Raw genomic sequence first — 14,577 nt, 5'->3', positions numbered from 1 at the left:
GTTTGAGGATGTACTCAGTAACATGTTTGAGGATTTGCTCAGTTACATGTTTGAGGATTTGCTCAGTGACATGTTTGAGGATTTGCTCGGTGACATGTTTGAGGATTTGCTCAGTGACTTATTTGAGGATTTGGTCGTTATCATGTTTGAGGATTTGCTCAGTAACATGTTTGATGATTTGCTCAGTGACATGTTTGAGGATTTACTCAGTGACATGTTTGAGGATGCACTCAGTGACATGTTTGAGGATGTACTCAGTAACATGTGTTGAGGATTTGCCCAGTAACGTGTTTGAGGATATTCTCAGTGACACGTTGAGGATGTTCTCAGTAACATGTTTGTGGATTTGCTCAGTTACATGTTTGAGGATTTGCTCAGTGACTTATTTGAGGATTTGGTCTGTATCATGTTTGATGATTTGCTCAGTGACATGTTTGATGATTTGCTCAGTGACATGTTTAAGGATTTGCTCAGTGACATGTTTGAGGATGCACTCAGTGACATGTTTGAGGCTGCAATCAGTAACATGTGTTGATGCATTGCCCAGTAATGTGTTTGAGGATATTCTCAGTGACATGTTTGAGGATATTCTCAGTGACATGTTTGAGGATATTCTCAGTAACATGTTTGGATTTGCTCAGTTACATGTTTGAGGACTTGGTCGGTATCATGTTTGAGGATTTGCTCAGGAACATGTTTGATGATTTGCTCAGTGACATGTTTGAGGATTTGCTCAGTGACATGTTTGAGGATATTCTCAGTGACATGTTTGAGGATGTACTCAGTAACATGTTTGAGGATTTTCTCAGTTACATGTTTGAGGATTTGCTCAGTTACATGTTTGAGGATTTTCTCAGTTACATGTTTGAGGATTTGCTGTCACATGTTTGAGGATGTACTCAATAACATGTTTGAGGAGTTGCTCAGTTACATGTTTGAGGCTTTTCTCAGTTACATGTTTGAGGGTTTTGTCAGTTACATGTTTGAGGATTTTCTCAGTTACATGTTTGAGGATTTTCTCAGTTACATGTTTGAGCATTCATTCTAACATTTTTCAGGACGATTTGAATGAATAACATTGCCAGATGTGCTCAGTGATGGGTTGAAGGACGTGTTTGATGATATATGCCGGAAGAAGTGCTCAAAGTCCTGTTCTGGAGGATATTTGTGATGTGACGTTTTGTTATTTTTATCACTTATTTTATGTTAATGTAAGGCTCATCATCGAGATTATACATAACTCACATACGGTAAAGACACAAGTAGACAGCAGTGTACTTTAACATGTCATTAATTGGTGGACAATAAACAAATGTTTCACGTAGACAACATGGGATTTGAACCTGCCTGCATTCCAAGCATCATGAGCCTTCAGATACAAACCTTCAGATAGTTCAGATAGGAACACGAAACAGGCAAACTTTCTCCTTGATAAAGGGTTTAGATTAATCTCGAATGAAACCCTTGATTAAATTCCAGCAGCAATCAGTGGCATGCTTGAAAAATGAAGTCGTCGTGCCAATTTACCATCAAAAAGTCACCTGAACACTTTATAACTTGCATAAAAAATTCATGTTTTCACTTTTTTACAAAGGACTGATGCCATTAAAATATGTAACATCAAATTCGATATTAAACTCAAATTAGGGCTGACAGGATGGCCTCCAGGTACGCACATTCACCTCTAAGATGTCCATCCTAGGTTTGAATTCCGGCCCAGCTATAAACTGTCATCCTGGTGTTTCACAGGTAGGGTGATTCATTCAGTGTGTGTGACGTCCCTCTGATGATGGACGTTAAACTGGCGTCCCATCACCAACATTAGTTTGTGGATGTCAAAGATCCCACGTTGTCCTTCGTGAAGTGTAGGCGAGTTATCGCCGGCATGCCGAAGAAATTACAAATCTTTGTCCTAATTACTGCTGGGAAGGCAATGGTAAACTATTCACTCAGTATAACACCAGCATCAGAGAAACTCAAAAAAAACCTTTTGGGGAATGGCTTGAGAATGATGTAGGAGCAGGAGAGGGTGGGTTGGGGGCTCCATTTTTTTTTTTACCTTTTCCATCCAGATGGGTTATTTAGGTAACTGTATGAGTATGCACCTTTTGCGGGTCCATCGCAAACAAAGTTCCTTTAGAATTTAGATGACCACTTCCACTTGTTTGATGACGTGAGCTGCAGTGAAGCTTTTCTCTTGAATTTCAAATGTATTTATTTGCTTATAGAATTGAGCAATTTGACGTGAATTCACCGTTGGGTTCCGATAAATGCATTGAATTGATGAACTAAAGAGAATGTCTCAATTTTTGCAGGAGAAGTATAGCTGGAGGACATCAGTGGTACTGTTTGAAGGACATAGTCCATGTGTCGGAGCCAGAGCCCTTGCTTTTTTTTCATTCATAAAGTGGTGCAGACTGTGTATGTGGTGCGCATTTTGTATCTCCCGTTTGACGTCAAACCGAGTTGAGCTCGTGATGTCACCTCAAACTCAATATAAGAGGGCTGACTCGCGCGACAGACTCCTTGTCCAGGATCCGAGATCAGCTCCAACTTGGCTGCTTATAAGTTGCGCAGGTACTGCGTCTGTATGTCTCATTCTATAGAATTATTTAATGTCCATTATATATATATATATATATATATATATCGTCTAATGCGAGGTGCTTTGTACGTGTGATGTTCGACGTATTGTGTGGTCAAGTAAAGCTGAAGGTGCACATTGAGTTGGGCACACAGCGATGGAACAATTCATGTGTACGTGTTGAGTTTGACGCTTTGCAGGTGTCATCTGATGCGATCTTATACGATGTAAATCCGACATTATTAAATTTAAAGTCTTTTTCCGTGTTCTTGTACACTATGTATACTAGCCCCACATTTAATCTTCACTGCAACTCAATCTTCATTAAGCCATCATTTCATCTACGTGCACGCATCCTCGTGTTCTTCGCCTCACCAACAGGTCCTCAACTCCCTTACACCGATAGACATCATGGTGTGTACATTTAAATTTCAGTCTTACATCCTCACCTTCTATACCCGGCTCCTTGTACAAGCTGTGCAGCTGGGTACCACGACTGCACCTCATCACTGCACTCCATGAAACTTCACCTCCTCACTCCTAACATGTATTCCACACTGCCACAAACTCGCAACACAGAACAAACTTTCTTCGGGAATGGAAGAACGTACGAGTCCGTTTGTATTGTGCGTGTTCATGATAAAATTGTGATGCATGTGGGTCTTTACATTCCCCAGAACCCTTTGCAATAACTTCATTAAAGTGAAACTTGGCCTACGGTCTACAAATTAAAGCCATTGTCTGTCTGTCTGTCTGTCTGTCTGTCATCCCCGTGGTCCGTGTTTCGGCTTTGCGCTGCTGAACTTTTCCCGCCTTTTTCCTTCCACCCGCCATGTGTCCCTCAACCTGCGATGCGTGCAGTACCGGGGCCATGAAACCCGCCGCACTGCTACCATTACTGCTGTTGCTGCTACCGCCGGCCGCCTGGCCTGGTCTCCCACCTCGCAGTCCATCGCCCAAGACCCAGTGGGATTCGCTCTGGGAGCAGCGGTTGCTGCGAGACGGAGAGCTTCGTGCGTTGCACGTAGCTGAGCCCGAGCGCCTGTCCACTCTGAGCGCGATAAGCCGCCAGTCGGGCCCCGAGTGGTCGTCACCTCCGTCCGAGCGTGCGGTCGGGCCCCCCATTTCGCTGGACCTCCCACTGCACCTGCTCCGAAAGCTCCTGCACGCGGAGCGGCTCGATCGGGCGCGGCAACGAGCGGTGCACAACCTCATGCTGATGCGGGAAGCGGGAAAGTGAAACCTTAGGGGAGGGATGGGACGGGGAAGGGAGTGGCGGTCGCTCTCTTTGTTTGTGTTTACATTGTCTATTGTTTCAAGTAAAATACCAATTTTTGCGCTTTGGATCATTAATTGTATACACGAAATATGCTTTACAGGAGCAGTATTTTGGGTTTTTTTTTTTTTACCATAATGTTTGTTTAGCCCCAAACTACAGAAAGAGTTTATCACTGCACATCCGGTTGGCCACACTTCATTAATTAAATATATCGTTTGCTTGTTTGTTTTAATGCTAGGAGAATGACTTGTAGCTTATACCATGTGTGCTTGTTTAACGTGCTCTCCATGATGTCATCACCCATCTCACCTGTGCAAACCAAAACATCGTTTAGCATATCCATGGTTATCTGTGCGAACGTGAAGCGCGATCTCAGCTTGGGCAACTGTAGCCTACACAATGGTCTTCGCCTTCGGGGGAGGTTCCCTGAATGGCGAACCTGGGTCGAGCTCCCTCTGCGACATTGTTAATCGATCCCTTTTCAAGCGCCGACGGAATCGAGTGAAATGTTAGTAAATCTTGTGTTGTGTTGATTAAATAAAGAAAACCATGTTGAATATAGCGTTTTAGCACTGTTTGTAATGATCATTCCCATGATATATTATCGAGCGAATTGAAGTTCGATCATAAATTTTTTTTTACGAAGAGTGGATTTTTGTGTGAATTTTTTATATGAACATACGAACAAACATATATATATATATATATATCTACTAGATAAGAGGGACAGTCGTTGGTCTGTCTGTCTGTGTGTGTGTGTCGCTATTTTTCTCAGAGATGGCTGAACGGATCTTCGTCAAACTTTCAGTGGTTCATCAGCGAGTGCCTGGGAGTGTTTTTGTCCAAATTTTTTTTTTTTTAAGTTCGTTTTTGGGGATTTAAAAAAAATCGCTCTATAGTGCCGAAGCCTTTTTCATTTATGACAGTTATAATTATATATAACTTCACATAAATAAATACAAAACAATTCGCAAACATTTGAACACAAATAAATCAAACAATTCCGGAGGTGTACGAAGTTCGGAGTACGGCTTCTTTTTCTTCCTGAACGTCATCATACGTAACTCAGAAACGTGATGAACGGCACATTCAGCAGCTTATATTCAACAAAAAGGTAAAATTATGATTTGACATTTGTGATGGATAATGATTTGGATGCAATTGATTTTCTGTTATATTTGCCTTCATTTCAAATATGTTAATGTTTCTTTTTCGCTTGAGCAACGCCGGGTACTCCAGCTAAAAACGCTTATATACTTTATTTGGGGTACATATACAAATACAAATACAACTTTGTCTGGGGGGCAACATCGGCTATGTGGCTGTGGCCTTAAGCAGGGGTGTGGGGGCCCAGGAGAGAGACGTAAATTCTCTATCTAAATGTGTACAATGTAGCGCCACCTGGTGATGGTGGCAGAGGGTATTACAATTTCGTTTTTTCACCTGGGCAACACTGAGGTTAAAGCACTCTGCACGGGTAAATTTTTTCTCCTCATCCCCCTCCCCCAAAACCGAGGGGCCTGTCAAAGCCACCCCTTACCCCCCCCCCCCCCAAAATATGTATTTGGAGTAAGTCTTTCTCCCCCCCATCCCCCCTCACCTTTCGCACCCCTCCCCCTTCTACTCCCCCCACTCCCCTCATCACCCCTCCCTCTCCTGTCCTGCCTCCTCCCTCCCCCCCCCCCCCCGGCAATGCCGGGTACTCCTGCTGGTATTAATATATATATATATATATATATATATATATATATATATATATATATATATATACTCAGACCCCGCATAACACTACCCCGCACAGCACTGATTCGTTACAACACGGTTTTTAAATTATATTCAATTTTCTTTTGAAATTTTTTTAAAATGACAAAAATTCATTCCAAACAACACTTAAAACTTCTCAAGAGCGGCCGCCATTACAGTAAACATTCAATCAGCCAATGAGAGCGCTTCACATACGCTCTGAGCCACTCACAGCCAATCACGTATTAGTTCACGCTCCGCCTCCACCGCGTGTGTAAACGTTCTTGCTCCCTCGCAAACTTTTCCCATTTTTTTCACCCATAATGTCTGGAAAACAGCCTGCAACTTCCAGTGAGGGTAGTGCATCTAAGATGTCTAGGAAAAGCATTGGCATGTTTGTGAAACTGCAAGTGATACGGCGTTTGGGAAGCTCGTGAGCGTCAGGTTGATGTCGGCGCCTGTTTGAACTTGGTTACTTCGACGATCAGAACAATATTATTTAAAATGTAGACAAGATAAAAGCTTCTGCAACGACGACCTCAACTTATCATCAACGAAGGTAGCTCGTTCAAGGAGCCATTTCCTTGAAAAAATGGAAAATAGACTTAATATATGGGTGGATGACCAAACGCAACGATACATGCCCAAAGGAGCTGATAATGATGGAAAAGGTAAGAAGCATCTTCAATCATATTCAAGAAGAAGAAGAAGATACGTCGGTAACATTCACAGCCAGCAGAGGTTGGTTTGATAGATTTAAACAGCGCAGTAACCTCCATAGCATCCACATCTGTGGAGAATCTGCAAGCGCTGATCACCAGCAGCCATTGAATTTCCCGACAAGCTCAAAGTGATCATTGAGCATGGAAACTACCCTCCTCAGCTCGTTTTCAATGTGGACGAGACTGAGCTGTTTTGGAAGCGCATGCCGTCTTGCACATTCATTTCCCGTGAAGGGTCGCATGCGTCAGGATTCAAGGCCTCCAAGGATCGCCTGACGTTGCTGTTTGTAGTAATGCTTCGGGAGATTTAAGGTGAAACCTATACTTGTGTCGGCCTACCATTCAGAAATCCACGAGTGATGAATGGGTTTTCAAAGGAAAAGTTGCCTGTCATCTGGAAGTCCAACAAGAAGGTTTGGGTGACAATGGCCACTTTTCAACAGTGGTATGTTTCAAGTTTTTGCCCTGCTGTGAAGCGTTACTGCGAGGCAAACAATCTTGAATCTAAAGCAGTGTTGCTCGTGGGCAATGCTTCAGGCCACCCAGACAACCTTGAAAGCCTCCGGACTTCACTACCTGTCGAGGTGGTGCTCCTTCCTCCCAACACCACTTCCCTTTTGCAAGTGATGGGCCGGGGGTTATAACTAATTTTAAGGCATACGACCTGAGACGGACCTTCAGGCACCTTGTTGAGGCAACAGATGGTGCCAATGAGCAGTCAAGTAGGGACTTCTGGAGGTCGTTCAACATTATAAAGGCCAATGGAAACATCGGCACTGCCTGGGAGAAAGTCACCAACACCTGCATGAATGCTGTATGGCAGAAGGTACGGCCGGAGGCATGCAAGAACTTCATGGGATTCGACCTGTTGGTGCAATCCATCACCAGCGACATCGTCCGGGCAGCAAACCTAGTTGGATTGGACAAAGTCGACGCGTATGAGCTACTGCATTTACATGGGAATAGCCTAACAAACGAGGAACTGCTGGAGATGGAAGAACAGCGTGCTACAGCAGAGGCCGAAGACGATGGTGCAGATGAGGCTCAACCTCAGCGAAACCTCACCACAGCCGTTTTGAATGAGGGCCTCACGAAGCTGAACTAGGTAATTTACGTCTTCTCTGAAAATGACCCGGATTGGAACCACAGCACAAAGTCAGCAGAAATTGGCTCGACGCAGTTTCCAGCTACAGAGAAATGCTCTGGGAGTAGATGCTCTGGGCAAGACAGTCAACGCTGGATGCCTACTTCAAGAAGGGATCTACAGTTTTGCAGGAGGATGAGCCATGGCCTGGCCCATCTTCCCAACAGTAGCTCTTCCCACCTCATCGTAACCATAATCCAAGCTCTGACAAAATTCACGAGTGAATGTTAATACAGTATACGTATGACTTACTGCTGTTATTTACGTAGGTATGAACAAATTATTATTTTTATTTATAAAGAAATGACGCTGTCAGGAAACACTTCTAGAAACGCATCCTAAGCGTTAAACGAGGTATGCCTGTGTGTGTATATATATATATATATATATATATATATATATATATATATATATATATATATATATATATATATATATAATATAATATATATATATATATATTGTTACGGATCCGGGGGACGGCACTCCCGTTAGCAAGGGGGGGTTAATCCTCTTGTCCTGTTAAGCTGGCCGTCCGACCGGTCCTGGTACTTGTAACGCTCCTTTGCGGGGTGGAATTGATCAGGGTTATTGGTCAAGGTGTTCTCCGAATACCTTTACCAATCCCTCCGCAAAGCAGGGAGACAAGTACCGCTCGAACCACGGACAAGATGGTATTTGCCGAGCGGTTTAGCAATCCGCGGCTCGAGCTGTTAGCAATTGACTAACCCGATCCCGAGCGTTGGCCAAAATCGCGCCACAGGTACTCAATGGGGAAAAGATTAAAGCGACCAGATGAGAGGAAGCCAAAGAACCAACAAGGGTAAAGGAAGAACACAGGTTTATTTCTATACTAAAAGAGGAAACGAAAGAAGGGCATTTACAAGGAGGAAAAAGCAGATACACAGGGCAAACCTTAAAACAATCTTAATTATCAACGCCCAGACAGAACAAACACAGACTTACACGAAAGGGGAATAGCAGGCAGGAATGCTGGAAGAAGGGATGAGAAGGCCCAGGCAGACGGTATGCGTCGAGGTCCGGCTCTAGGAGTCGACTCGCGTCGTGGCGGGGAAACCCTGGCAGGCAGCGAGCGCGTATCGATCACCGCGAGCGGTCGTTGCATATAGCGATGGGACTGGGATGTTCCGTCTTCTCACGCGTCTCTCTCTTGCAACTCTTGAACCCTCTCACTCAACTCGTACCTTCTCACCCAACTCGTACCTTCTCACCCGACTCCAGATCACGTCTCTCTCCTGAAGCAGTCCCTTGCAGCCGCTTTTATTGCTTGTGTTGGAATCAATGCACGCTCCATAGAGCCATGCCCGCGATGGTCTTTCATCAGCCCTGGTTGGCTGGTGGGGGCTCTCTGGCCCCGCCTCGGGTGGTGCGCCGGCGTGCCACGCCCGTGATCTGGCGGCTCCACCCCCTTCTTCCTCGGCTTGACCGCATGGCTAATGGCGGCTTGGGGCAATCAAACGAACCAAGACAAGGGGCAGCGAACGCTGCCCGACTGTTACTTTGCGGAGACGTGGGTGAGGCGATTGGGGAAATTGAAAGGGGCCTATCTTATTTGATTAATGCAACGCAGATTCAACTACTGGGAACAGATCCTTAACTGAAACACATAATAATGAAATAACTACGGAGAGGTCCTATGGTTCGCTACGTGTTGTACATGGACTAACTAGGGTGCGATCTTTTACAAACCAATTGATGGGGACATTTACAGGGGAACATTTATAAGGGATGCATTTACTAAAATTTACTAGTGAAGCTTCTAAAAACCGTAACAATATATATACGTACACATATTATCAGCCTGGTGTTGGCTTAGCGGTTAGGGTGCCGGCTTGGGATCTTCGGATCCCGAGTTTGAATCCCGGTCCATCGCTGAATTAATGCCAGGGGGGTTGACTCAGCCTGTCATCCTTTCGAGGTCGGCAAATTGAGTACCAGCATGCTGGGATGAATGATCCCGGTGTGTACCCCAATTTAGAATAGGTACACCGTGTCCCTGCACATCATAAGAGGCGACTCAGGGTTGGCGTCAGGAAGGGCATCCGGCCATAAAAACATTGCCTCAAACAGGGAACCATGAGTGTCATGGGGCCCGCAAGGCTAACCCTGCTCTGGCGGGGCAAGATGGCCTTAAAACGATCATTCATATTCATTCATTCATATATATTATATAATATATAATATTGTTATGTGTGTGGGGGTCGGTAAATACCTGAGTCGAGATAGAATTGTATAGATTAGTGTGCTCTGAATGTCGTGAAAATAACCTTCATGTATCTAAGTTAGGGCCGAATGTCCGTGTAAGCGTTTATGTGTCTCCATGCGAGGGGTGGAGCTCTGCTAATTAGGTCGGGCATAAGGAATAATCCCCAGTGTGTAATTGCCCCTGTGATTTTTCCCTTTGTTCTTATAAAACTCACTCGGCCAGCCATGCAATCGGCACATAATTACGAACAATCAGCACATTAGGCGAACATTCTCGATGGGCATCAAGAATGGCCGTGAGGCCACGCCCCGAAGGACGATTGGGACGATTTGACGGCGCTCGGTGATTGGAGCAGGCGTGACGTCAGAGGGGACCTTCAAGAACGGATGAAGAAAAAGCGAAGCAACCGCCATTTTCCCTCTCTGTGTGCTGGGCTTCATAGTGAGCGGTAAAAAATTTACCTCTCTCTGTTCCGGCATTCGTAATGAGCGGACGCACATTTTTTCTCTCTCTCTGGTACTGGCTGCGTGGCGGACAGTCACAGCATCGTTGGCTCTCTCTGGTGCACTTGTCGGAAAAGACACAGAGCGGTTCGGGACAGTCGGAGCTGGGTGACTTCGCGCCAACGCGTGTTTTCCCACGCAGGGACGCGGGACCTGTGACACCACCAAACCATCGTTGAGACCAGAGCTAAGTGGCTCCACGCCATCCGACATTTATTTTTACTTTCATATTTCCCTTATTCTTGTCTGAGTCTAAGTGGAGGAGCCTCATTTAGGAATTTTCGTTTACCGCACATCAGAGTCGGCGTCAGAACAAATCTAATTGGGGGGAATTAGGGTAACCACGGGGGGTGAGGGGGGGGGGGGCACAAACTGCCATTCGAGAACTCAATCTATGATGTAAATGCTTGATAACAAGAGTTTGCCGTCAACAATCAACACACCAACCCAGTTCGAATTTAAAAACATGCTGCAAAGTCTCTCTTGCACACACACACACACACACACACACACACACACACACACACACACACACACACACACACACACACACACACACACTGCACTGTGCCCCCACACTGCACAAAATATAGCCGACGTGCAAGCCACGTCTCGGTCTCTCACTATTTCACTCTTTCACTCTTTCACTCCTTCACTCACTGCACTGTGCGCGTCATTGGACCATCATTTGAAATAGACTATTTTTCTCCACTCTTACCGAATAAATGCAGACAGACCCAAAAATCGTTCAACATTTTGCGTAATAATCATGAAAGCCAAGGCTGGCATCATGAAGTGAATTAAACGCATGGCTTACCTTCAGAAGAGTTGCAGGCGGCGAGTGTTGGTGCTGAACCTCCTAAGAATGGTGTCCTTCCACTAAGTTGTGCATTTTCGGGTTAAGTCCCTCTCAAACGCTAGCTGAACCAACTGGGCCATTCTTTTGTGGAGCATCGCATGTCTGTGGTCCGAAAATACGTTTCTCAGAGTGGAGAATGAATTCTTGCACATTGCTGTGGAGGCGCCAAATGTTGAGGCATGTTTGAAAGCAGTCAGTACACTGGGCATTCCGATCAGATGTGTGTGGTACTCTGAGAGGAGGTGCTGTGTAGTCCAATCCCCCTCGATTGGCTGTGATTGTTTTTATGAGCTGAAAAACTGTTTAGCAACTTCGTACTCTGTCTCAATTATAGGCGATCGTGACAGGTCCATAATATGCTTCACAGTCTTTACATCAAGAAATGTTTCACTTTCTGGCACTGAAATGTGCACTGAAATGTTTCAGTGCACTTGCCAAGTGTGAGTTCCGCTCGCTGAATCTGTGATCCATCTCTCCAAGCACTGAATCAATAGTGTTGTAGTACAGTCTCTGAAGTTATGTTTTTTCGTCATCATCCCTGTGTCCTGTGGTTCCCATAACGACATACTCATCCATATTTGTGTTCGCTTTGCGTCTCCGTTTGGGGATCGCGGGTCTCAGTGATGCGCCGGCAGCCGTGGCCATGTCCCACACCTTATTAAACTCCTCGTCAATGAGTATACTACTTCCTCAAATGTGACCTGATGCAAATATGACCAACAGGGTGTGTTTTTTTCTTTTCTTATTTTTGTTTTCATTTCATTTAGCGAAAAGATTTTCATTTTTAATATGAGAAATATAAATTAATTAATAAAACGCAAAGTTTGGCACAAAAGGCTTGGCCTGTGGGTTGGGGGGGCACAATAACTCATTTGGGGGGGCATGGCCCGCGAATGCCCCCCCATGACGCCGACCCTGCCGCACATTCCTTTTGCTTGCAATATTTTCATTAAATCATTCCTTGTTGACTTTCCATTTCTTGTCCTGTGTGTTTATTTATTTGTGGGTTCGGTTAAACCCCCATCACGTATGTCCGTTCAAATAAGACCGAGGGACCTCCGCTTCCCACGTGCGCCATAAAGAGATAACACCGCCATATTTTGGACATACATATATATATATATATATATATATATATATTGTTGTGGATCTCCAACGTCGGCCTTCCCCTTATCAAGGGGGGGGGGGGGGTTAATCCCCTTGTCCTCTATCTGGCCGACGCGATCCTGGAAGTTATAACGTCCTTCCCGGGCAGCGTTAGGTAGGGTTTTTAGGACTAGGGATTCGCTATTACCTAAGTACTAACGCTGACCGGAAACGAGGGAATAACTCCCGCCTGAATCACGGATATGGATGGAATATGCCGAGCGGATAGCAATCCGCGATCCGAGCTGTTAACCAGTGACTAGACCCGATTATAGCGGTTCCGAATCGTGCCACGCTTACCCAATGGAGAAAAGACTAGGACGATCGAATTAAGAGGAAAACCAGGAAGAACAAGTAATTTATTACAATTTGTACAATTAATAAGAAGAGGAAGGAAAAAGAAGAATGTACAGGGAAGAGGAAGGAAAAGGACACAGGGCAGCCTTAATCACAGTCTGATTCTATTCCCTGGACACGGGCCCGATCACTCTCCGATTCACTCACACTAGGGTGACGAAGGTAGGGTGGAAGGTCCGGCGATGGCGTTCAGGGTCCGGTCCGGCTTCGGTCCTCGACCCATACCAGGCGATGATGATGGACGGCAGACAGCTCTCCGCGTAGCGTAGGCGCGAGCGGACAATTATACAGGGGAAGGTCAGTATACTGGCGGTTATACGAAGCGCTTTTCACACACGTCCTTCCAAAGCAGCCGCCTCAATCAAGTCTCATAACGCGAGTTCTTGCAATAAGTCATTGTAACGCTGTTCTTAACTCCTCAGTCACATTTGCTCTACGGCTAGGATATGGCGGCCGTACCCCCCCTAAATTGACAGAAACGTGCGGCGGCCGCAGAGTTTCTGAGGTGGCCTCAGGGTGGCCCTAGGGCGTATGGCTATCTTTTACAGGCCATACGGGTCGCCGTGGAATTATAGCGCGGAGTTATAACTTTTTTCATTTTTAGGTTGGCCGTAGCAATTCGACAAGCCGTAGCCATGACGATATGAGATATGATATACATATGAAACAGAACTGGTATATATACCCACTCGTTACCGTCCGTCTGGCCGCACGTTCGCCTTAGGGCCCCCCTGCGGTCGCCTTGCGGGCACCTTGAGGCTACCTTGCGTCTGCCTTGAAAATTCTATGGCCGCCGCAGGGACGCCCTAAGGTCACCGTGCGACATCAAATCAAAGACTGTACGGCACCCCCACGTTTTCGGTCTCCACAATTTCTAAATACCCCGTGCGGCTACCCGAAAAATAAAAACATATGTGACTGCTACATTGTGTGACCGTGGAAATACTGCGGCCGCCCTATAATTGCTAGTGGCCGTAGATTTTTTAGACCCTACGGCCGCCGAGCCAAATGTGACTGAAGCATTAGCACGCTCTCTAATGAGTCCTTTTACCATCTCCTCTCCACTCTCTCTTGGCACGAGTCCTCTCAACAAGCGCTCGCCCCCTCAAGTCCTCTCAACCACGATAAGTTCTCTCGAGTCCTTTCGAGGGCATTGCGTGCGCGCTTTTATCAGCCAAGCCAGCAAACGCTCTCGGAAGCCCCAACCACGCCCTGTCAGGGGATCTCACCTCAGCCCTGGTTGGCTGGTGTGGTTTTACCGGCTCCGCCTTGATGGCTGTTTGACATGGCCGCACCTCCATCCTTGCGCTCCTCCCCCTTTTTCCGGGCTCACCTCGTGGCTTTTCGGCTGGGTTGAGCGAGTCCAAGGGCAGCGAAGGCTGCTGGCCAAGGAGCGTAACAAATTGCGAGGGCCGATGGGGCACAGACTGGAGAGCGCTTAATGGCGTCGCTTGGAGGAAGGCTGCAAAATGGACGAGATGGGCCTACTCTTATTTGTTTGACACAACGCAGATGCATCTACTGGACATGGCCTTATCTAAACACATACTAAGAAATAACTACCGTCCTAAGGTGACCTACGTGTTGCATGTGGCCCATCTGTGGGGTGCAACCTTTAACCTTTAATGATGTTATCTGTGTGGGTTCTCAAAACCGCAACACTGCACCCCTCCTTTTGCCAGGCTCGGCCCGAGCCGAACCGATACCTGGGTCAGGACTACTTTTACAACTACACGTGACACTTAGGTGTAGTTTCCCTCTACATTTACTCTACACCCTGAGTGCGACAGTTTTAACACTAGATATGTCCCACCTGCTGCGTTGTGTACTACCTAACTGACTCACGCCCACAATTAACCGGATTACGGCATTATTTTTCAAACTATACATTTATGCCGGTGGGGAGCATGTTATTTACAAGACACTAATTAATTATTTACAACTACAACCCAGGACCTGTCTTTTGTGGGAAAAAGAAGTGTTTTTGATAAGAGGAAACACCATTGCACTGCA

At 45.9% G+C, this 14,577-nt stretch overlaps 1 protein-coding gene across 1 annotated transcript; it reads left to right on the top strand.

The window, feature by feature from the left end:
- Positions 1-2,534: 2,534 nt before the first annotated feature.
- Positions 2,535-4,506, top strand: LOC137424218 (uncharacterized). The gene is made up of 2 exons (XM_078773508.1): positions 2,535-2,577; positions 3,446-4,506. The coding sequence occupies exon 2, from the start codon at positions 3,456-3,458 to the stop codon at positions 3,822-3,824; it is 369 nt and encodes a 122-aa protein (XP_078629634.1). The 5' UTR covers positions 2,535-2,577; positions 3,446-3,455; the 3' UTR covers positions 3,825-4,506.
- The last annotated feature ends 10,071 nt before the right edge of the window (positions 4,507-14,577 follow it).

This window comes from Myxine glutinosa, chromosome 3, assembly GCF_964187855.1.
Source record: "Myxine glutinosa chromosome 3, kmMyxGlut1.1, whole genome shotgun sequence".
Lineage (NCBI taxonomy): Eukaryota > Metazoa > Chordata > Myxini > Myxiniformes > Myxinidae > Myxine > Myxine glutinosa.
This window is presented reverse-complemented; position numbering and strand designations above follow the sequence as displayed.

Coding starts and splice junctions, on each gene's coding strand:
- LOC137424218 (XM_078773508.1), top strand. CDS start 3,456: ATGAAACCCGCCGCACTGCTACCATTACTGCTGTTGCTGCTACCGCCG.